At 36.6% G+C, this 25,893-nt stretch overlaps 1 protein-coding gene and 1 long non-coding RNA gene across 3 annotated transcripts in view; both read right to left on the bottom strand.

Annotated features, from left to right (window-relative positions):
- The window catches only part of LOC311084443 (beta-1,3-galactosyltransferase 2-like), a 67,498-nt gene that overhangs the window by 26,268 nt on the left and 15,337 nt on the right, over positions 1-25,893 (bottom strand). Inside the window, exons 2-3 of one of the 2 annotated variants that reach the window (XM_084116451.1) lie at positions 20,983-21,048; positions 19,288-20,751 (exon numbers count right to left, since the gene is read on the bottom strand). The exons of the other annotated variant lie outside the window; for it this stretch is intronic. Coding sequence (XP_083972577.1) covers positions 19,752-20,751; positions 20,983-20,996 — 1,014 coding nt within the window. The 5' untranslated portion in view covers positions 20,997-21,048 and the 3' untranslated portion in view covers positions 19,288-19,751. Of the gene's footprint in view, positions 1-19,287; positions 20,752-20,982; positions 21,049-25,893 lie in introns of those variants that run through there. 2 annotated transcript variants of the gene reach the window in all.
- Positions 13,408-14,845, bottom strand: LOC311085106. Its single transcript, XR_014606741.1, has 3 exons — positions 14,482-14,845; positions 13,956-14,032; positions 13,408-13,674 (listed from the first exon to the last, which is right to left on the bottom strand). It is a non-coding gene; the product is annotated as an uncharacterized lncRNA (long non-coding RNA).

Below are 25,893 nucleotides of genomic sequence, written 5' to 3'. Positions count from 1 at the left end.
TGACAGAATTTTCATTTTAAAGTGAACTATCCCTTTAACTCATTTAAGAGTCTGGAGGACAATGATGCTTATTATGCACAATCATTTTTTCCCTCATACAAAGGTACCTAAACCTATCCATCACAGAAAACATTTAGCATTTTTACATTTTCAGAAAACATCATTCTGTATGGATTTATAAGATTGTTTGCATGTAATTTACTGGTATTACTATACTTTTGGGGTAATTTGGTCCCCATAACCTAGGGATTACCAGTACACACATCATTTTAGAAGCAAACACACAGTACCTCAAACACACAACCCATGAATTAATACAAACAAAATGTGAAGAAAAGTATCATTCCATGTACAACACTAAGATTCAAACGGGTAATGCTTTACAAAAAGGTATTATTAGTTAACTACTTCAGTTAACATGAACTAAGAATGAATAATACTTTAAGCATTTATTAGTCTTAGTTAATATTAATTTCAACATTTAATAATGCATTATTATATTCAAAAGTTGTGTATTAAAATTAGTTAATGCACTGTGAACTCACATGAACAATGACTATAAATTGTATTAACTAACTTAAAGGTGCCTTGTGTCAAAAAAAATACATTCATACTGCACATTCCATACCAGATGGGGGCAGTATACCTCCAGAAAGTGAGTTGGTCTACTCTAGAGTATGAATATGACATCTTCAAGCTACTCCCCTTCACCTTTACCAGTGAATATGTTCATATTCGTTTTGTTCATATTACATTTTTATTGTTAGTTTGAATTACATTAATTTGACAGACAGCATTCGCTGGTGTTGACCAAGCTAGCGCCAACGTAACCAGAGCTTCCAACTCTCTCGCATTCACCGTGAGACTCACGCAATTGACACTTTTCACACGCTCTCACGCCACACATCCATTTTCTCACGCACAGAAAAATCGCGAAGCAAAGAGGACACGGAGACCGACAGACTAGACAGACAGAGCAGGTTAGTTATGATATAAAAAAAAAATCTCAGCTCTCAGATTCTGAAAATTTTATTACGCAATTCAAACAATACTGTTTTGGCGCTTGTAAATGTTACACGACAGATCCCTAGCTAGCGCACGTGAACCGATCATCTCTAACGTTACTAATAGTAAAAAAACACGAACACTGTTAAAAGATACAGTAGGCTACAACTTACCAAAATGTATTCCTCATACATAATATCGACCAATCAGTGTTTTTTATCAGCGTGAAGAGGTCAATAACACAGTTGGAGAACAATTATGTCAGATTTACCTCAGGAAAGCCATTTAATAAACATAATATAGGTCACGTAAGTTAGTTGGCAAGAAAAAAAGAGCTATAGAGATTGTGCTATATATGTGTACTATTACAATACTATATTTATGTACGTTATATATACGTTTATCGAACAGCCTTCAATACATTTCTATGTTATAACTTCCCGAAAAAACTACACAAACATATAAAACAAACTTCTAACGAAATACTAACAGCATCTTACTTACCAATCCAAAAGAAATGTTGCAAGTTCGGAGTCGAACCTCATTTCTTTCATGTCCATTAGTTGTCTCCAGCGATGAAAAGCAGTGCCAATGTTTACTCTGGTTCTGTTCCTTTTTTTTAATCAGATTTTATTTGAATGTAGTAGTGGACAGTAGGCTACTTTCCACACGATTGACATCAGGTTCAAGTACGCCCACAAGCCGTGCGAGTTATTCGTGTATTGCATGTTTGACTGGTGGTTATGTTGCCCGCATACCGCCTCCCATGGCCGAAACTGGTATTACGACACCTGTCGGGCCGTGGCTAGTAATGCTAATGCTAATTCAGGTTGATATCTCTGCAGCACTATAACTTGTCATTTTTTTAATGACATCATTGCCCTTATTTCTTCTCATTCTTTTGATGCGTGTAGCTCATTTTTTGGATATTTTTACCTCAATTCTGACACATGGCACCTTTAAACTATATTTTAATTAACTAATATTAACAAAGATTAATAAATACTGTAAAAAAAAAAGCTCATTGTTAGATCATGTTGGCTAATACATAAACTAATATTAACATAGCACACTTTACATAGCACCAACATTAAACAGGACAAAATGCTTACTCCAGCATTATAGTGAATATAAGTTTGTCTCAAAACAAAAACTGAAGAAATCCAAAAGGCACAAAAACAAGAAAACCAAAATCATGTCACCAATTTTTTTGAAGTTGTTGGAAGGTGCTGTTTATGTCAATGTCCCAGAAGCTCTCCAGAGTAAATGTGAATGGAAATGTTCCAAAGAGACAGAAAAAAAAACAAAAAAACAGAAGGAAACCATTTGTTTATAAAACAGATCCAGTCCATTATTATATTTGGCTCAAATGAATTAAATTGATAGATATACAGTTGCGCTTTAAAGTTTATATTGCAGTATCTGCAAAATGTTAATAATTTTAGCAATAAGAGGGATCACAAAAATGTATATGTTCTCTTTTTATTTAGTACTACCCTGATGAAGCAGTTTATTCTGCAAAGCGTACGTAAACTTTTGACTGCTAACTGTTGATGAATGTGTGATGAATTACCTCAGTCATCAGGGTCACATCATAGTGCTGGGCAAGGTTCCCTCTATTTCCCACAAACACCAGGATTCCACTGACCACACCATCTTCACTGACACTGGGTTTAAAGTGATTAAAAATAGAGAACATTTGTATTGCTACTTTACAGGGAATTAAACATAACTTATCAATTACACAAATATAGATAAATGACCCATGCAAACCCAAGACCCATGCAAATTGGGAAAGGTAATCTTGAATTTTAAGCTCGCACATAGCTATCTTCATGAAGGATGTTCCTGTAGGCTATTTACCACGGTTGACACAGCAATGCTGCAGCCTTCTTCCTTTGGTTTGTTACCTGTAAAATACATGGTGATTATAGGGGCATATGTAAATGCACAGGTGGAAAAGATTCAAAGCATTAAAGCTATAGGGATAGTTAGTGACTTGATAGTAGTGTTTTAGCTTGATCAAGGTGTGCTGTCTTGGCAATACATTTTGTACAGACTCTTGTACATCTACTCAAATGAGTCAAAAGAATATTTTATGCATATAACAATTATGTTGACTGAACATGTTATGCATAAGATCCTTATAAACATATGTAAACCATACATATTTAACATTCATTTTTCTTTCTGCAGCGGCAGGAAATAACACAGTATTACATAAGCTGAATGTATGTCTGAAACATTTGCCTGAGAAAGTGCATCCGATCTTTATACATAACTTAATAAACCAAACACAATTTTAAAGTAAATTCATAATGAACACTATAACCTTGTAAATGGAGTCAATTTGAATCGAATTAAACGCATTTCACAATCACCTCGTGTTTGGCGGACAGTCTGCAGATCAACATATTCACAACCCCAAACGTCATTACTCGAAATATCTGCGGCATATACATTTGCATTACAGATCTCGTGTGCATATTATTAAGTTGTTGTAACAACAATACCTGCAAAATAACAGGAAAAATTGATGAGACAGGAGCCACTGTGTCACGTCGCACCAAATCCTTAGCAGAGAGCAGATGTAACGGTACGTTCACACGGGTCGTCAGTAGGGATGGGACGATTACCGGTTTTACTATAAACCACGATAAAATGTACTGACGGTTAGTAATATCGTTTAAAATTTAATTATCATTAAAACCGTGTTTGATTATCGCGATTTTAGATCCTGTTCAGCCAGCAACAGTCTGATGCAGGCACAGCGCGCAAAGTTTTTTATTATTATTATTCAAGAAGGAATTGCGGAAGGCAGTGACCGTGCTCGGGAGATTTTTCAGCCTTTTAAGAGAACCAGTTCTGAGGTGTGGTCATATTTTGGCTTTAACAAAAGTCCTGAGGGAAACTTAATCGAGGATGGTCACCCTGTCAGCAGAACATGCACGAAACTTCAGATCTGCCGAGTCGTCTTGTGTGACCACCACTGTTGTAGGCTATAGCGAACGCAAGGCAAGTTAACTTTGACCTCAATACCAAAACTACGTCTGGGAAATAATTGGGCATAAAATGTTGTTTTAAGTTGAACTATTTTATTATATCAATCACTTGAAATAAACGTGAAGCTCCCGTAAAGAAAAGTTTGCAGCAAGTGGCTTTGAGCCAAGAACGAACAAGTTCAAGTTCCATTTAATTGATACTAATTTATATTCATTATACACTTATTACACCGATTTTGTTTTACCACATAATTACGGGGACAATGAATTGAGATTAATGTTTTAAATCTTACCTGTTTATAAATCCATTATGTTCAGTGTACAAAACAATCGTTCAGACAAGATGATCACAACAATATTATCAAACTCTGTAAACAATAAATCAACTCTGATTTAATTTCCAATACAATTAAAAAGACGCAAGACGGCAAGTTGTAGGCTATCTGAATGAAACGAGAGATCGCGTCCGTTGTGATACATGTTGTAACGTCTGTCAGAGAGTTTGAAGTCTGCCCAGATGAAGAATACAAGACAGTGCAAATGAACTGGTAGTTCCACAAGACTTTTATAGATGTTTTCTCTCAGTTAAGCACACTCTTCACATACATGTCGAAGAGCGAATGTTAAAAGGGAAAAGAAAACGCTCTAAAACACGCTACAAATCAAAGTGGAAGTAAACACATTATAAAACAACGGTCAGCAAGTAGAGCGGTCATCTTCCTCTTTGCGCGAGCATTGTGCGTGCGCGCTCACATAAAAACAGCATGCATACAATAACGTACGCCATAGAAGAAGTTATCTTAAAGGCACATCAACATTCATGTCATGAACACTACTTAACACTAGGCGGCCGTTACAATGGATGTGCGCGGTGTTATAATGCGTTGCTATTGACGACCGTCATTATAAGGAAGAAAAAGCCACATAATAGAATCTTGCTTTAAAAAGTGCATAGAGCTGCTTGTTTTATTAGTTGTTTGTTGATTTTCAAATATAAAACTTGTTGAAATGTCTTCAGTGTGAGCATCAACTCTTTTTGAACACTTTCATCTCGTTTTAACAAAACCGTGATAATATTGATAATCGCGATAATTTTGGTCACTATAATCGTGATATAAAGTTTTCATACCGTCCCATCCCTAGTCGTCAGCGTCAACGCTTGACGGAAGGCGTGGCTGAAGTTTGGCACTGACGCCATGGTCATAGCAGCGTCAGCCAATGAAATTAGACAGGAACTCAACAACAAGCTTCATTGTCATTCAATGGTCATAAAGGACCGGGTGATTGCCCACCGCAATAATTAGTTTCTCCTCCATTTTAAAATTTATCCTCAGTTTGCTGCTCTTGAACAGGATGAACGTGATTGGCTGCCGCCTGGCTACTGTATTTGCATAGAGCGATCTGATTGGCTGACGCTTCCATCGGCGGCGCTTCACTGGCGTTGCTCGCGGCAGAAGTTGAAAAATTCTCAACTTCTGCCGCGAGCAACGCCAGTGAAGCGCCGCCGACGGATCCACAATTCTTTTCGGCAACGCTTGACGTCACCCATTCAAAGTCAATGGGAAGCGTTGACGCTGACGCCCCGTGTGAACGTACCGTAAGGGCGCAGGCGCACACAGCTCCTAACAGCGCATTTTTCAAACTCTAGTGAAGTAGTGCGTCATCATGACGTAGTATTTCCGGCGCATGCGCATTAAACAACGCGCATATAAAAGGGTTATTTATTTAAGCTTTTCTGTTTAAGTTGAAGTTGTTCTAACTCACTGTGTTGTTAGACTCTGTAGCCTAAATTCACAAAACTTGACTCTTTCACCTAACTAAAAATCTATATTTTTGTTCAGTGTAGTGTAGTCTGATTACAATTAAATGTGTGTTTAATTGACTAAGAACAACATAATGATATTGAAAGTATTCTGTTCACAGTTGTAAAGTACAACACATTACTATTATGCTAAGACTCCTCTCATAAATTACATTTTATTGTCAAATATTATGTATAAAACAGACAAAAATTTCAACAATATGTTGTACTTGATTATAATGTACAAGCAAATGTATTGGAAAAATACATTTCAAGTGCATTAATGCACAAGTATATATTATAGACTAAACATATTTAAAATACATTAACAAATTATTTTTGGACAACACACCTGAGTTGTAATTAAAATCAATTATTTTCCATGTTTTCCATTATAGTTCTTATTTTATTGAGCATATTAGTCAATACATCAAAATAAATTTCCTTTAATAACTTAGAACTTTAACTTTAATAACTTTAAAACACTATAAAATCATAATTATTTAAAATGTTTGTTTAAATAAAATGAATTAGACATTATTATAATGTGCATTTTTAAAAAGTACACAAGTGTGTTTAGAAATATTGTGAGGAAAGTGTACTTTCTTCGAGTAAAACTTAATTAGACATTATTACAAAGTGCATTTTTAAAAAGTACACTTAAGTGTGTTTAGAAATATTGTGAAGAAAGTGTACTTTCTTCAAGTAAAACTTAATTAGACATTATTACAACGTGCATTTTTAAAAAGTACACTTAAGTGTGTTTAGAAATATTGTGAAGAAAGTGTATTCTTCAAGTAAAACTTAATTAGACATTATTACAACGTGCATTTTTTTAAAAATTATATTATATTATCTGCAAGTGCACTTTTTAAAAAGTATACTTTTATTATTTTAAGCACACAAAAAGTACGCTTTCAATACAATTAAGTAGGCTACACTTCTTTTTCACAAGGGCATGGATGCCAAAATTTCAATCACTTAATTCTGGATGGTTTTGGAAGTGTACTTTGCATTTTGTGGATACCTGATGTAATGTCAGCCAGGTATATCTTTTTCCAACGTGTATTTAAACAACTTGGCAAAAAGCCCCGCAGCTATGCAATCTTCCTCACTATCACATTCACAATCCCCGCGTAGTGGAAGCTGACTGCTAAAAACTTCACAACACCTGCCTGCCATGCTTTTTATGTAATACTAGCGATTCTTTTCTATCTGTTGGGGGACGAGCAAACATGCTACGGTCTCCCCCGACACCTGTCGGCGGCAAAACTCTGTCCATGAGGTCGAGGCTTGTAAATGAGCTTGGTGCACGCATGTTTTTGGCGATCACGTTCTAATGCTGCTTTCCAGTTTCGAAAACCTGTCGAAACGAACGTGTCATTTTCAGAGAAAGCAACACCGAACACTCGACACGGAAAACAAAAGCATGCATCGCGATAAACAGAATATTCAAGCGTATACGTACGGCCGTGACTGATATAAGGTAACTCATAATTATGTTTCCTCATAAATATTCAATGAATTATGTAAACCTAAAACATAAATTCCGTTATCCTAAGAAATTATTTTCTGTATATTCTTCTTTCTCTTTTCTGCATTTCACATTCTTCTGTTGCTTATTTACTTTTATTAAACATGGCATTTTCTGCAAAAAAAATAATAAAGAAACTGCTGAATCTTTTTATTTCTTTTTTTTAATGTCTTTATTGTTTTTGCTCCAAATTATAGAGAAGCGTGTCATAGAGTAGGCTATTAATAAGTATCAGTGATCAAATTTAACTACACCCATCCCTAATGATAAAGACATTTTTTTCCAATAAAAAATAATAGTTGGTTACATTATTCATTGATTATGTTTTTTTGTATTAATTAATTGACGTGTTAAATTTCTGTAGGCTACTCATAATTTGTTAACACTTTACATGGTTAAAAAAATCGTTAATGTTCAAAATGTACTGGCTTAGTAATTGTACAAAGTAACACTGAATAAATGGTTTTGGGCCATTTTCTATTTAGAATTTAATAGGGGTTTGTATTGGTTTCCATTACAATTGATCCCTAAATGTATTAACTGAAAACAATACACAGTTCCCTATTAGAATTTATAAGGTTTTACAGCAGAGAATGAAATGTTTGAGTTTATCAGTTCTTATCAGTTCTATGCGGATTTCAAGGTTATCAAGCACATCAAAGTTATGTTGCTGGAATGTTATTTGGCACGTCGCACCGACTAATATGGTCCTTGTATGTTACGTCCTCGCAACATGCCAGTTTGGTCACTGAGACGTAGGCTACTCGTTACATTCTTGCCACATACCACTATAACGTCGCCATGACGATTATGGGAATCACATTACGTCGCTGGAACGTTATGTAGTATGTCGCTATGACGAATATGGTCCGGTCCGGTTACGTCGACAACGTTCTGTGTTAGCTAGGATGGTAGTTCACTGATGTAAGTTTAAGTGTTCGTTTTTTAAAATAAGTTTGGTATGGCAAGCCATTTTAACATTTAAAAGCTAGACTGGATATGTGTTGCAGATATCTGTAATTCAGTTTTGCCTAGTCAAAAAGAACATTTCAGATATCCACAACTACATTCTTCCTATCCATAATTGTCATTTCAGATATCCACAAAGACATTCTTCCTAGGACAAATTACGTCACTTTTGCCATTCATTTGTATGGGGTTTATCATTACAGATATCTACAATTCAGTTGCAGATATCCACTATGTGAATTACGGATATCTGCAACTGAATTGTAGATATTTGTAATTTGAGATATCTTCAATTTGATTCTGACTAGTCATAACTCCAGTTCAAGATATCTACATGTTCCTTTTCAGATATCTTAAATTAAGTTTTGACTAGGTGAAATGACGTTGTAGATATCTGTAACTGGAGTTATGACTAGTCAAAATGACGTTGTAGATATCTTAAACTGGAGTTAGGGATAGTCATAATTTAATTGTAGATAGGCCTATCTATTATCAAGTTATAGATATCTTGAAATTAATTTTGATTAGAGATATCTGAAATTTGAGATATCTGTAACTTTCATTCTGCCTAGTCAAAATGTAATTACAGATATCTTGAATTAGAGTTTTGACTAGGCCAAATGACGTTGCAGATATCTGTATGTAAATTAGGCCCGCATCACACTTTAGGCGGGAGCAGAGTGTGTTGTTCAAATCATCAAATCACATAGAACCTGTTAACTGTTAACTTGTAATTAGCACTGATTAGCACAGCAACCAGAGTTTTTAATCGTCTTTTTAATGCTGTTAGATACTGTTTCAAACTGAAAAAATAAAATAAAAAATAAGAACTAATCTGAACTAAGAACTTTTTTTCTCATCTAAGGAAGTTAATGTTATTGTACTTCCATGGCAAGAATAGCATGCATGTCAGCATCTTTATTAAAGTGAATTAGTGTTAATCTCTTTCACGCATAAATCTTACGGCAACAATAACCTTTTAAGCATGATCATAAACATAGTATTGCAACATTTTTTTTTGTACATTATGAATTCCATACCATGTAGGCTACATATGGGGTTCAAAGCATCAAAGGCTTCAAAGTTTTCTGGGGCTCATAAATTACTGTAGGTCATCGATATCCGACTGTGCATTTCAGACAAACAGTTGACAATGTTGATTTGCATGTGTAATGCAAATCAACATTGCAACTGTTTGTCGGTCCGTGTACTTTTTCGTTCATTCATTATTCTATTTCGGAATGAAAGATGAAATTTAAAAAAGGGTGTAGCTTGGTTTTTTTGTTTTAATCCGCAATCTGCAATAAATGGAACTCCTTGCTGGCTGAAGCCTCCCTAGTTGCACAAGCATTGGAGATTCCCGTTCAGTTCCACAAGGCAGACAGACGTAAAAGAAAAAGAAAACACATGGCAGATGAGAGCTCTCAAGATGATGCAAGCGAAGACAGCTTTCAAACACAATGTTTTCTTCGTTGAACTTGACCGCATCATTAGTGAACTGAGCACAAGGTTTCAGATCACAGCAGAAATATGAAGCGTTTGCTCCCATTCTGAAGCTGACAGTAATGAGTGAAGCTCAGATAGCTGAAGCAAGTCAAAGACTAATAAGAAAATACAACAAAGACCTAACTTCTGAATTTGAAAATGAAATCCTCCACCTGAAGTCAGTATATTCTGCAACATTTCCAACTACTCTGGCCCCATTTGAGCTTCTTAATGCCATCTTTAAGATGCAACTGCAGAGTATTTTTGGAGATGTGTGCATTGCACTGAGGATTTTTTGCTCTTTACCAGTAATTGTTGCAGGGGGTGAGCGAGCTTTTAGCAAGTTGAGACTGGTGAAAAACTACCTGAGATCAACAATGTCTCAAGATAGGCTAAACAGCTTGGCACTTCTCTCCATCAAAAGCCAACTAGCTAAGAAGTTGGACTTCAAAGATCTAATAAGTGACTTTGCTAACATGAAAACTCGCCAGTGGGCTTTGTAAATGAAATCTCGTGTAGGTCTCAAAGGATCTAGCATAAGATTTAAAGTTTATTAAATACTTTTTTTTTTTTTTTTTTTGATTGCTTGATTCAAAGTATTTATGCAGGTCAGGTGTAATATATTTATTATGTTAGTATTATATGATTTTTTTTTTTTTTTTTTTTTTGACCCTCTGAATTTCACCTTGTGAAAATAAAAAAGAAGTTTTGAATAATAGTGAAAATAAAGCAGTCTTGGGTGTTTGTGGTGTTGTGAGGGGCCCACTCCTTGGTTCTGTGACCGGGGCCCAACATTTGGTGCTACGCCCCTGAGTTTATCCCTCACAGCCTTGCTTTCATACCTAAACGTTCTAAACAGTCTAGGGTGAATACAGGTAAAGTGGGACATTTTCTCACACAGTAATTTGTCTTTGGTTTCATGTTAAAATATGTTCCAAATGACTTCCTCATACTAAACCACTTTAAGTAGCTAAAGATCTTGACAACAACATACAGGTTCCTCTTTTTTTTATATAAAAACTTGTTCATATTCGTATATTTTCCAAGCATTTCATGCAATAAACTAACCTTTATTGTCAAAGTGGAACACCTAGTTCTTTTAAATATTAATTGTATTGATGTTTTACAAATAAACAATGTATTTGGAAGAACAAATACAGCACACAAAAAGTCGATACTTTATTAAATATCTTCATTTATTGTTTAAGACTGATTTAACATCTTCCCTAATTGCTGGCCCTGACCTTTTGTCTTCATTTCCTAGATTCTGAAATGGTTTATTATTTTATCAGTAGGCAAGTACAATAAGCACATTTTAAGAGCAAATTACACATGAACTTAATCATCTAGACTTACCGAGAACTAAAAGTTTTTTCGTATTTTGACCAAAATTATGACCTACAATTTCCGCCAAAAAACCCAAAAACAAATCGCCATTCCCCTTACATTCTCACATAATTCAAAGCTCTATAATCTTGACAACCCTGCTACTTAAACCAGACCACATGTTTCTTCCTTATAATGCGCACTGTAAAGTACGGCAAAAAACTGTAATGTGAATTAAACTCTCGAAATGAGGAAAATTAATATATCTGCTTAAATCAGTCGGCGGTTTACGGCAGCACACCTGGTGAACAGCTCTGAAACGCGTTAATACCTGATGGCTGCGTTTCACTCCGACCGTTTCGACAGCCAACGGCACAATAACAGAAATATTCAATAAAGTATGCCAGTCGATTCTTATGGCAGCAAACAGGATCCTGTTTAAGACAAAACAACAAGTGTGCCCTCACCCCTATAGCCACACCCGCTCACCTTAGGCTATTTTGCTCCTTCATTTATTGTCAAAGTAGGACACCTGACCAGATCTTTTAAATACATAATTTAATTGTAAAAGCGATTTTTTAAGTTAAAAATGTAACTCTTTAAGTTAATATGCGATATGCTTCGATCACTTCGATGCCTTTAAAAAAAATGATTAGGCCTAATTACATTTTTAGCCTACATTTAATTTAACTCTTTTTTTTTCTTGACAGCTTTTTTTGTGCAATTTGTTGCACACAATTAATAAAAATAAATAAATAAATAATAATAATAATAATTAAAAACTGAAGTATGGTATTTGAAATTATATTTATGTTTATGTTTTATGATCATCATCGTTAATTATTAACACAATCTAGAACAGCATGAAACATTCCAATCAAAATCAGAATGAGAACAGATAGGCTACATATTTGTCATAGTGTATAGCCTATATTTATAGCCTGTAGGCTACATTTTTTTCATTATCAACAACCACTTAAAGAGATTAGATAGCGTCCTGTTTGTTTAGCAGAGCTTTGCTGCCTTCTAGTGGCTTTAAAGCAAGTATAGCTGATAGAAAATCCAAAGTCAAGTTCCTGTTCTGTCTCTTAAAGGTACAGTATGTTGTTCCGAAACATGGGCTGCGTCCGAAACCGCATACTCAATGAGTAGGTACTTAATTTCAATGAGTACTTACTTAACGAGCGCTAAAAAAGTAGGTACTTTATAGCCAGATCTCGTTGAGTATGAATGCGAACCGGACATCTGCCATGTTGACGTTATCATGTGACGACGCATTATCACACGCGCAACAACTTAAAAGATTTGAACAACACATTTAATTCATCTATCTGTAAATATCTTGATATTGATTAAACTTGCTGATTTTGTGGTCTTTTTGAAGAAACTGCTGCCCATTTATTTTGTGAATACATTTAGGGTTGATTAAAGTTCGTATATTTAACCCTACTAATGTGACCCACCGTTTTATCCTTAACGATATTATTTATCTCTTGAATATGTTATTAATTTCTTTATTTTATATCCATTTTTATCCACAAGCAAAAGTGGCTAACTGCTTTATGTTTTCCTCTTTTTCTTGTTGAATTTAACTCTCGTTTCATCCCTCAGGCCTAGGCCTATAAATAAAAAATAAAAAAATGTATTTTTTAAATGTATTATAATGAATTATTTAAGAAAATATATATTAAGATATTCAACCTTGTACTAGGTTCTTTTTTCCTGTGTAAAAAATCTCATATTATGTATGCAAACCCATGATTGATATATATATATATATATATATATATATATATATACCTCATAACATCAGTAACTCAACAGCCCTACCTAGAACGGTTTTCCTCAGCGTTTGTAATGTCTGCACAAAGGGCAGCTGAGCGAAGATTTGCCTTTGGAGAAAACTGTTGATTTTATACTCAAAAAATTTAAGTATCATTAATATTTAAAATTAATATTACCCCAGAATGAATTGCATTGCTATCCCACCCCAAAACATACAATAATAACAACGATAAATGCTGACCAATACTTAATTATATTACTTTTTACTGAAAATATTCAATAAAACAAACAAAATGTGATGTATGTCATATGACATAGCTATGCAGGATTGAATACACTCTACATGTGTATATAGTGAACATATCTACATTTGCATTCAAACAATTAAAGCATTAATTAAATTATATTGTATTTACTGACAACAATGAGAAATATTAATAAATTAGTAAAAGAATGAATGACAGTCACCATCACACAATAAACAAATGCATATACAAGTCAACACATGAAACAAAGCTATATTCAAACTACAATCATGTATGTAGGCTGAAGGCGCTGAGGTTGTTGCGTGATGTGTTGTGCTTCACAATCTGAGGCAATAAGGGCAGGTGGAGTGATGGAGGGTCTCGTAAGGGCAGGTGGAGTGATGGAGGGTCTCGTAAGGGCAGGTGGAGTGATGGAGGGACTCATCCATGGCACCATCTCCAGGATTCATCTCTGGGCTCTTCATCCTCAGCGCTCACACCAGCCTGCTGACATATCAGATCCTACAAAATGCACAAACATAACACAAAAGCAGCCATTTTAACCGCACAATGTCATTTGATTTCAGTATTATTTAGAAGACAAAACCGCTTCTTTTTTTTCACAAACGCCGCCATCATCTTCCCTTGCAGGTCCTGCTCCACCACAAAAGCTGTGCAGCAAATGCACAGAAATCAAGAATCAGAAAAGTGCTGTAATAGCTCTGTTTGAAATTACAATAATTAAAATAACTACAACTTAAGATTTAAATAGTTGTAGTTATTCATTTCTGTAATATACTCACTCAAAGCCTTTGATGGCAGCATTCAGCTTCATGAGCCTCTCTCCACTGGATAAACACACACATCTGTTCATCTGTCCCTGTAACATCCAGACAAGATTCACATTACCTCTGATTTATGAGCTTGTTTTAACTTTTTATCCAACATTAATGTTCCTCAATTTATCAACAGTACTAATGGACAAATAAAATAGATAACTTATGTTTAGTTACTTTATAGATTTGTTCTACATAATAGCACACATTCATCACTCAGATGTCTACGGTATTTCGTGTTGTGATGTGCTGATGTAAATCCACTTTAGAGACGTAACTTACGTGTCCTTACTGGAGCTCCCCTGTGGTTTAGCTAACGTTGTTAGCTAACAGGGGAGCTCCAGTAAGGACACGGCATAATAAAACGTGTTTTTACAGCAAAATCACAACTATACTATACTGTGTAACGTCTTTACACCTTCAACAATTCAACAGTTTACTCTACAGTAGTTCATCACATGCAATTTTAACACAAGGACCCGTGTTTACTCACATTTGAAAGCACCCGCGTCGCTGATCTCTGCGATGTTTGATAATGACGTATCCTCTCGCGTGGCCTCCTGGGATAGAAGAGTAGCCATCGGTCGAGCACTCGAAAATCTGGCCGGAAGCAGTAAACCATCCGGGAACTTCTCGCCTACTCTTTTATGAATACTGATGTTTCGAACGTACTGCTTCCTTCACGTACTGTTTTCGCCTACTATATAGTAGGAAAGTAGGCATATTCGGACGCACTTAAGTCCGAATCTCGCGATAATTAGTACGTCACCCAGGTAATTCTCGCCTACTCTTTTGGATTCGTACATAATAGGCTTGTTTGAGATGCGCCTAGCCTCGCCTGAAATGTGTGCGAGAGTAGGCGGCTGCAGTGAGGGGAGGAGTGAAAAAAGCGCAGGCAAGACGGACAGTTCTCTCTTCTCGCAATGGATCTGACACCTGTGAGATCAAAGATGGATATCGCGGGATTCACGATATTCACGCTCGTGCACGGTGTTGCTAATAAACTGGATGTAATTTAAGTTCTGTTGCTTTTATATTAAAATAAATAAAATGAACAAGACACCCAAAGTACTTATTTAATTCCATTCCAAATACATGTTTATCAATATTGTTTTTATTTATTTTATTTTTTTATAAAAATTAAATTGCATAACCCAAAGAGATCGCACTGTCAGATAGTTTGGGAATATTCACACATAAAATATACACATAAAACATGATATTAGAGTTTTAAAATCAAACATTTTAAAAGAGAACAATACATCACAGTTGTTTAAACCAATGAGCATTAAGCTGTGTCGTCAGCAAGTCGTTTCCCATCATGCTTTTGATCAGCGCAGTAAGTGGAGAGCAACTGCGCTCGCCTGCAGAATCCGACACATCCGCCTTGCGATCGCGAGAGATTTTTGACATACGTCAGCATGACATCAGAGCAAGGCGGACCGCACTCGGACACATTTCTAACCGGCATGCATCTCGCGCTGATCACCGGTGATCGATTCTGCGCAGATTTTGCTCATCTCAAACAAGCCTAATTTTTCGCTCGCCTACTCTTTTTCCCATACTAAATAGGGAAGTATGCGGTTTCGGACGCAGCCAGAGAGTAAAATATGTGCAAACACTTTTCTTTTAACAATGGCCACTTTAAATCATTTATGATTTACCAGAGTTTGCAAGGCTGTTTTTGAGGGAGACAGACCCCTTTATTAATGCAAGTTTATCTTAGAAGAACAGACACTGCTATTGCTTCCCTGACAGTGATCGCTCACTTTGTTAGACCCTCGGTCACCTGAACACCTACTGAATATGCCTATAAGATCCCAAAGCAGTCTTCACCATCCCTAGTCATGTGACCTTTGACTTGACTATCGCTTAAATAAGGTCTGCTATTAACTCTGAGTGGGATATTGGTTTCCCATCTGCGTTTTTAAAATTTCTTTGCACCCATGTTTTGGCAAAGTGGTGTACTACACCATGAGCATACTTAGAATCTGTGTAAATTGTTATTGCTTTATCTTTTGTAAGTAGGCTATGCTCTTGTGAGCGAAATTAGCTCCGAATAGTGACATATGGCATGCTTCTATGATATTCCCATCGAGTTTTACGATTGAATACCCACAGAGGAAAACACCATCAGAAGGTTTTGAGCAAGAACCATCTACATAGGCTACATTTTCTCCCCTTATCCAGGGGCGTATCTAACAGATCATACCTGGAGGATTTCTTCCAAACAGTCATGTTGTCCCTGTGTCATCCAGTAACTTATTTAGTCCCTAAATAGCCAGCAATGCTTGGTTCGCTGGGAGCGTGTCTATGTTCCCACAGCCCTATGTTCCCACAGCCTTATGTTCCCACAGCCCTAACCCTAACATACCTAAACCTACCCCTCACAGGAGGGAGACTTGTCTGGGATGTTATTGGGCTATCCCTGTACCAGTACAAGCACTAAAACCTACCCTTCGCGGGGGAATTAGGTTTGATTCACATTATAAAAAGGCCCTAAAAGCAGCCAGGGCTGAGCATCTTTGCAAACTAATAGAAAATAACCAAAATAATCCAAGGTTTTTATTTAACACCGTGGCTAGACTAACAAATAAACAGACATCACCTGAGCAAAATATTCCGTTACAGTTTAGTAGTAATGATTTTATGAATTTCTTCACTGAGAAAATAAAAAGCATCAGAAACACAATTGTAAATGTACAATCTTTAATGGTGTCTTATGATTCAGCCTAGTTCTTACTAGGTCAAGAAAATATGATCATATAACACCAATTCTATCATCTCTACACTGGTTACATACTAATGATGGTAATTATGTTTATACTTTTCTGGTCTTATTTTAAAATTGTGGTGATGTTTACATTTTTGCTAGTAATATTTGTATACACTGTATACAGATTCCACTTCTGCACATGAGTTGTCCCCTCTTCTGACTGATGGGAACTCTGTCAGCAAGTCTTCAACCTTTACTGAATGCAATGAAGGCAACAAAACGTCTGCATTCCCTTCCAAAAGACCCAGGTTGGATGATTCAGAGCTTGCAAAAGAGGTTGGTAAAACAAGGGATCTGACCCAGCTTAAAGAAAATGTTCTCCAGTTTATCAAAAAATGCTGTTCTATAGACAATGTGTACATTTTGGTGTTGTCTGTTTAGACCATTGAAGACATCCTAAAGTGCAAACCTGGTGGTGTAGAAGTGATGCAGTGCCATATGCTTTAACAACTGGATTAATTGGTGTGTTATAGGGTGAGTGTGTTGGCACGACCCAAGGTTATTTTTGTAAACGAAAACAAACTAAGACTAAAACTATTGTTCAAAAAACATTTTTGTAAACTGAAATAAAATACGAATTTCAACAAAAATTAAAAACTAAAACTAACAACACTTACTGAAAAAACTAACTGAAATAAAATAATAATTAGCAAAAATAAATAATCGTTTTTGTAATTAATAAGCTCTCATGCTGTAGCCTACCGGAAAATCACTTTTTTCCATTCCACTGCCTTACTTTATTTTTCAATGTATGACCGTTGCGCTCGAGTCTCGCGTCTTTTGCATCGTTTCGCGCATGACACAACGTTCTAAAAACGCAGCACACTCAAGTTAAAATAAGTTAAACTTTTTCCGTTTTTCAAAGCAAAACCGCTTTCTGTGTGAACCAGCCCTAAGAAACAGAAATAGCCAATTAAATATTTCTATCATGACTAGACTTATGCAAATACGGCTGTATGTTAATTCCAGGTAAGATAACCATCTCATGTGAAACTAAACCACACGTTAGACTAGATACCACACTGAGCAGAAAACGGAAAAAACTAATTACATATCTAGGCCAGATATAGACATAGGCTACATTTGTCAGAGAAGTAGGCCTATACTAAATGTCTGGTCTGAATAGAACATTTGAATATGAGTATAACTATGAGTATATGATTTTAAACGATGCAATAGACAAAAAGCATAAATGTATCAATACAAGAATAATGTTTGAAAGGATTAATCATAGAAATAGCCTTAAAGAATAATCAATAATCAATCAATAATCATACGCATATTTTTTTTTCTCATACACCACGTTTAACAAGATTTCATTTTTAATATGAATGAGTATGAATGAATAATTTTTACTTTCTAGTTGCATATGTTTGGTTCTTTGTTCATCCTCAAACAACTTTATTATTTTTAAGAGGTTTTCACAAGAGTTAACTGTAAACTACAAACATTAAACTTTGCTGAAATTAAATGTCTTTAACTGGAAGTGTTCTGTTAATTCTGCTAAACTATAATTACTAAAGCTAAAACTGAAACTAAATATATAAAAACTAAATAGAAATGTGTTCACAAAATAAGAATGAAACTAAAACTAACAAAACCATTAATGAAACTAACTAAAACTAAACTGAAATTTATAGGAAATTTGAAAATGATATTAAAATAAAAACTACAATAACCTTGACGACTACACCCTGTGCTACAAAATTGTCTAACAGTGGCTGGATACACAGGTGACAATGAGTACTGTTTGACATACACGTGAGATTAAGTTTTTAGCTTGGCTCTGTATGGTTCAATATTCATAAAACCTGTGTCATATTTAAATTTAAACCAAATAATTGTGTTTACTTGCTCAACTTAGGGCCTCTTCTGTGGTATAGCGCTTCTGTGGTGCAATGCGGATGTAAGTATGGTTATATAAATACTGTGGGAGTATGTAGGTTTATATGACCAATGACTTGAATGATATTTAAATTGGCAGTCTATTCAGAAAGAAAATGATTGATTATATCATGCTAGTTAACACTTCATATTTAAAGTCACCATGACAAAAATGTATAATTCTTTATGGAATATTGCAGTTTATAATAAATTATTTATCTGTGCAATTTTTTTTTATTAATGTGCTTTTATTAATGTATCATATTCTTGATATAAAATAACTTCCCCTCCCTCTTGCAGCGTCATCTATTCTCTGATGTCTGGCAGAAGGACGGACAACCTGTCACTCACATGAGATCCACCAATAGCAAACCACAACAATCCAATCCAATCAATTCTTGGACAAAATCAAGTCCCGCCCTATATTTGTTCTTGTTTCGACAAGCTGTTTCAGATGTAAGTCACAATTGGGAAGAAAAGACTATCGCAACTGTGCAATTTTTTTACTTTAAGTAAAAATAATTATAATTACAGCAATAAAAATCTAATTACATTACTACTGAGAATAATGGGAATAACAAAACAAAAAAAACTCAAATATTAAATGTGTTACAAAAGATTCACTGGAGGCAAGCTGGCTGAGAACTCAAATGCAACTTTAATAACAAAACAATTCAAAAACAAACATAAAACAAAAGCATGGCATTGACAAGACACATGGCAGGATAACATGACAAACAGGGAATCACATGACAAGACACAGAAACATGACAGTGATAAGAAAACCCAAACCGTGACAGAATGGATGTATTAAGAGTAATATCTGCATATTGTTTTCATGTCAGTTCCATAAGTTCTGACTGTAAATCAGCAAGTAATAAATCATTTTTAAAAAATAAGTTTGCATGTACACTTGTTTAATTGTACCTGAGGATATGTTCATGATGCAAATGGTTTCACTTGATAGAAACAAATAAAATGCACACACACACTTTTTATACACATTTTGAAAACTGATGTAAAGTGAACCAGTACACCAACGTAACATGTTTTTTTCTTGCGGTCAGAAACATAATATGAGGAATATTCGTGATGTTTCCACCTCAGCATGGTTGGCTGGATGAATAAATATCTGTCCAATAAGAAGTCATCTGATTTGTGTTTTTTGTAAGTATTGCTATTAGTCTAGAATAGTAACAGCGATTGTACTGCAGTAGTCCCACCACAAACAGTTCGATGTTTGGCGGTTTGGTGGGGACGATACCTAAACGCTCCAAACACATTCCAAGATATGCATCCTCGATATATATGGGCTTAACTTCCCTTGCTCCCAGTAGAATCTTTTGTGGGAGGTCCATAGAAATGATGTAACACATACCCAGAGGATATGGAGGAAATGTGTCCCTGGAGTACACGTCGTAGGGGAGAAAAAACCTGTTGGAAGGGTCTCGTATTACAACGCTGCCACCACACACTAACCCGGTCATATAGTTGCGTTGTACTGCGTTCAAACTCACAAGCATATTTATTAGGTTGTTCATGTTGAGGAGCACGTCAGCGTCCACTTTCGCCGCGTAGGACGCCTGTTGACATTTTTCGCTGAGCCATTCCATCATCACCATGGTTTTAATGGTCAGATTCCTGTAGGAATCCTGGAAGTTGCTCTGCAGAAGGTCTTTGTATTGTTGGCTCTCATTCCGGAGTTTTTCCTGCAACATCTCTTCATCGTTTCCACTGTGTACGCCTATAAGAAACAGAACCAGCACCACTTTGTCCCCAAAAACCTTTTGTTTACCCCACGTCTTCCTGATGCCATTGCGTGCATCAACGTCCCCAGGGGGCACGGGGACAATTGCCACCAAGTAGGGCTTTTGTTGTTCACATATATCTGGCTGGTCAATGATGAATTCATATTTTCTGGGGTAAGCAACATAGTAAATCCCTGATACTTCCTGAAAAGGTTCCTTGGATGGTCCTTCTGTCCTTTGCAACCACTTTTTTTTCAAAGGGATGCAAGTGAGATAGAGCAGTAAAGATGTTCCTGAAACCAGGACACAAAGCAGTAACCCCTTCTTTAAGGACATCTTTGTGAACGAGGCACAACTGAAAGAGCACAAAAAGAGACTAGGTCAATGACAACTTTTACATTTAATGAAAGAAAAGTTACATTTAATGACTCTGAAATGGCGTAACCATCAAGTAAAAAGAAATGAATTATATGCATGTTGCACCTTGAATGTGTTGGAAATATTATTTTATTGTATTCTTTGATGCCATTACGTTTTGGGGAAGTACCACATGATGTTATCTGATTATTTTAAGAAACGAACTGACCTTTTCACAGTCATGAGGGTCTGCAGGGGTCACACCGTTGTCACGTTGCCGAACCTTTATCTTTATCTGAAGATAGACATGAGACTGTCAGGTGTTAAACAGTAAACTTAACCCTGCATTTGAGATGATGGCTGAAATCCAATGCCTCTCATTTAAAACCCAAGGTATCGAGTTTGACGACATATAGACCTTATTCACAGCAGAGCCATCTTTGATTTTTAACAGGAATGAAAGTGAGGCTATGAGGGATAGACAGACATACATCTCTTCAGTGGGTTGCACTGTTATTTAATGTGTTTTTGGATTGTTCTGCTGACGAAACACTGCAAAACTATATTTCCAAGAAATTTCAGAAGACAAAAAACTCCAGACAATATGAGCTGTGGAAAATTATAAGTGATATAGGAGATGTATACAGCTTTTTACAGCGGATGCCATTGAAAACATGGTAAGTTTATCCCTCACAGCCTTGCTTTCATACCTAAACGTTCTAAACGGTCTAGGGTGAATACAGGTAAAGTGGGACATTTTCTCACACAGTAATTTGTCTTTGGTTTCGTGTTAAAATATGTTCCAAATGACTTCCTCATACTAAACCATTTTAAGTAGCTAAAGATCTTGACAACAATATACAGGTTACTCTTTTTTTATATAAAAACTTGTTCATATTCATATATTTTCCAAGAATTTCATGCAATAAACTAACCTTTATTGTCAAAGTGGGACACCTAGTTCTTTTAAATATTAATTGTATTGATGTTTTACAAATAATGTATTTGGAAGAACAAATACAGCACACAAAAAGAGCACAATAACAGAAATATTCAATAAAGTATGCCAGTCCCCAGCAATAGCCGTCATTTCACCATCTCGGTTAAATATAGACCCAATATAGTCCGGTTATGTGCAACCCACTTTTAGCCAAAATAACATTGAATCTGGTTACATGTCATTTTTTGCAAAATAACTTGCGAGATGTATGATATTCCATCATGTAGGCACAGTCAACTGTGATTACAAGGTGTTTGGTTTCATTTCTTTGACATGTTCTATGTGTAGGCTGTGCGTAGCCATGATTTAGCTCGTAGTCAGACCGGCTATTTGTAGCCCACTTATAGTCAAAACTGATTAATTGTAGTTTTTTTGGCCAGGCAGCGCATGAGATGGTTGATATCCCATTATGTTCGCATTGGTAATAATATCTACAAGGTGCAAGTGTCATTTCATGACATGGTCAATCTATAGATTTAGCTCTGAATAGCCCTGATTTAGACCAGCGATTAGTATAGCCTAGCCTAGAAATCTAGACGCACCCTAGCGGCAGCAAAATTTATTTTAACCGCTACCGCTAGATGGCAACAGCCCTACTGAGACATGACTACTGGCAACGCGAGACTTGATAATTAGTAGGCTAGAAATCACTGTTCCCGCGATAAACATTTCCACCATTTTGAAACATTTTAAACGAGACGGAGCATTGCATTCACTTATCTGTCGGTCGAAGAGAACAGGTAAAAGACATTCCTACTTTTGTCTTGTAAGTATCTGTGTTTTCGTTTTAACATGTGCTTATTTTTTTATCTAAATTATTTGTTGTTGTTGGAATCGTGACATTTTTGCGGGTAACATTGTACAGTGAACTATAACCCGTTTCCATGTGCCCTTAAACTCGAATTATCTGAATTCAAAGGGGTAAACATGAAACGTCTCGGTTACTAACGTAACCTCGGTTCCCTGAGATGAGGGAACGAGTATTGCATAAGAAGCTTACGCTATGGGAAAACTCCTTTTCTCCAGAATATTGAAGCCAAATTTTTAAAACGCAGTGCAGCTGCACAGCATACACAGATGAACGGCCAGAGCGGTCATTGGCTGTGCTGCGGCAACTGCACAAACCTATGACGGGGTGGCTCAGACACGTAAACCAATCAGGGAATTTCACGCCTTGACACGTCAGAGCCCGCCAGAATGGGCGTGGCCAGAGGCTATAAATTGAGCCCATCGTCCGCCAGGGACTTTAGGTTAAATCGACTGAAGCAATTCCCTGATCAAAGCACAAGCACGGCGAGTTACGCAATACTCATTCCCTCATTTCAAGGAACGTTTCGAGAGGTCTCTCGTATTGCGTAAGTAGCTTACGCTATGGGAACCCCCTTCAAAACCCCGTGCGTGCTTAACTTAGCTCTAATATTAGCCCGAGGCAAGATGCCTGAAGCCGTAAAGAGTAAAGTATAACCCAGTAAGCCGGTCAGTGACAGGCTTCATAAGGGAAAAGACAAGGAGTGGGCCTAATGAGGGCCAAACCTTAATAATGTGTATAAATATATATGGGAACCGTAGTTTGTGTTAAAAACAGGACCGGATAAGTATCAGGCCCAAGTTTTATGGGGGTTTTGTGCTTACACATTTCATATTGAAAGTACCCTTGAATGCAAGCAGGGACTTGTAGGTCATAAAACCTGATAAATGTGGACGGTGAGGCCCAGCCGGCCGCCGCACAGATATGTTCAATGGGTATTCAGGCCCTAGATGAGGCCATGCCTCTCGTGGAATGAGCTCTGATACCTAAGGGGCAATGAAGGCCCTTAGATTCATAAGCCAACGCTATAGCATCAACTATCCAGCGCGATAATCTCTGCTTTGAGACAGCGAGTATAATATATATTATACTATAATGTAGCCTATTATATAAATTACTTAAAACATGGTTTGCATTTTCAATGCTTTCATATTCTCATTCCATTTACAGTTTGCGATGGCCACAGGCCTACTATCCACTTAATAATGTATCAAGTTTCAGGATATTTTAGGTGATTATCAAATAATTCACTCCATAAATTCTAAATTTATGTAAATGCTGCGTGACTTCTACGTGTTTTAATGGTTTTAATGGGCGCGCGCGCTGAACATTCAAGCAGCATTTGAACTGGAGCAGAGGGCGTTACCATGGAAACGAGGCGGCAGCTCAACTGACAATCAGCGAAACTCCGTCTCTCACTGTTGTTTTAAGTTTAGTCCATAAAATTACACAATTAGTACATACAGTGAGGAAAATAAGTATTTGAACACCCTGCTATTTTGCAAGTTCTCCCACTTAGAAATCATGGAGGGGTCTGAAATTGTCATCGTAGGTGCATGTCCACTGTGAGAGACATAATCTAAAAAAAAAAATCCAGAAATCACAATGTATGATTTTTTAACTATTTATTTGTATGATACAGCTGCAAATAAGTATTTGAACACCTGAGAAAATCAATGTTAATATTTGGTACAGTAGCCTTTGCAATTACAGAGGTAAAACGTTTCCTGTAGTTTTTCACCTGGCTGTGTGCTTCGGGTCATTGTCATGTTGGAAGACCCAGCCTCGACCCATCTTCAATGCTCTAACTGAGGGAACGAGGTTGTTCCCCAAAATCTCGCAATACATGGCCCCGGTCATCCTCTCCTTAATACAGTGCAGTCGCCCTGTCCCATGTGCAGAAAAACACCCCCAAAGCATGATGCTACCACCCCCATGCTTCACAGTAGGGATGGTGATCTTGGGATGGTACTCATCATTCTTCTTCCTCCAAACACGTTTAGTGGAATTATGACCAAAAAGTTCTACTTTGGTCTCATCTGACCACATGACTTTCTCCCATGACTCCTCTGGATCATCCAAATAGTCATTGGCAAACTTAAGACGGGCCTTGACATGTGCTGGTTTAAGCAGGGTAACCTTCTGTGCCATGCATGATTTCAAACCATGACGTCTTAGTGTATTACCAACAGTAACCTTGGAAACGGTGGTCCCAGCTCTTTTCAGGTCATTGACCAGCTCCTCCCGTGTAGTTCTGGGCTGATTTCTCACCTTTCTTAGGATCATTGAGACCCCACAAGGTGAGATCTTGCATGGAGCCCCAGTCCGAGGGAGATTGACAGTCATGTTTAGCTTCTTCCATTTTCTAATGATTGCTCCAACAGTGGACCTTTTTTCACCAAGCTGCTTGGCAATTTCCCCGTAGCCCTTTCCAGCCTTGTGGAGGTGTACAATTTTGTCTCTAGTGTCTTTGGACAGCTCTTTGGTCTTGGCCATGTTAGTAGTTGGATTCTTACTGATTGTATGGGGTGGACAGGTGTCTTTATGCAGCTAACGACCTTAAACAGGTGCATCTAATTTAGGATAATAAATGGAGTGGAGGTGGACATTTTAAAGGCAGACTAACAGGTCTTTGAGGGTCAGAATTCTAGCTGATAGACAGGTGTTCAAATACTTATTTGCAGCTGTATCATACAAATAAATAGTTAAAAAATCATATATTGTGATTTCTGGATTTTTTTTTTTAGATATGTCTCTCACAGTGGACATGCACCTACGATGACAATTTCAGACCCCTCCATGATTTCCAAGTGGGAGAACTTGCAAAATAGCAGGGTGTTCAAATACTTATTTTCCTCACTGTATCTCTTTGAGAGTTTACATTTAATATCTAAATGAACTGAGAAAAGCTCTTCACAACCCATTTTACCCTCATAATGTTCTTTCTGTGTGAAAACGCCATATTCCATTAGAAATTAGGTGATTTAAAAATAGGAGTAAGGAGTAATTTCCTCCTTCTTCAGTGACTCTTTAACCAGAAATGTAACTGAACACAGTTTAATATGGTTACTGACTAACTGAGAACAAGCCTTTGAGATTTGAGCATCTTGTGAAAGTCTTGCCGGTTTCACGCAGCTCTTTTAGTGTGATTTGTTAGCGCTGGTGGGCAAGCGTTGCGTAAGGCATGCAAGCGTTCACCAGAGACAGTTTAATATCGCAGCTATAATTTCTTCATCGAGTTCTTCAGCAGCAGCGAGAGGGAGAGTGGAAGTGTGCGAGAGTAAAGGGAGATAAAATGGGAGATGAAGTGGCTGAGGATGATGAATCGATGG

This window comes from Abramis brama (assembly GCF_963993115.1).
Source record: "Abramis brama genome assembly, chromosome: 6".
Classification (NCBI taxonomy): Eukaryota; Metazoa; Chordata; class Actinopteri; order Cypriniformes; family Leuciscidae; genus Abramis; species Abramis brama.
This window is presented reverse-complemented; position numbering and strand designations above follow the sequence as displayed.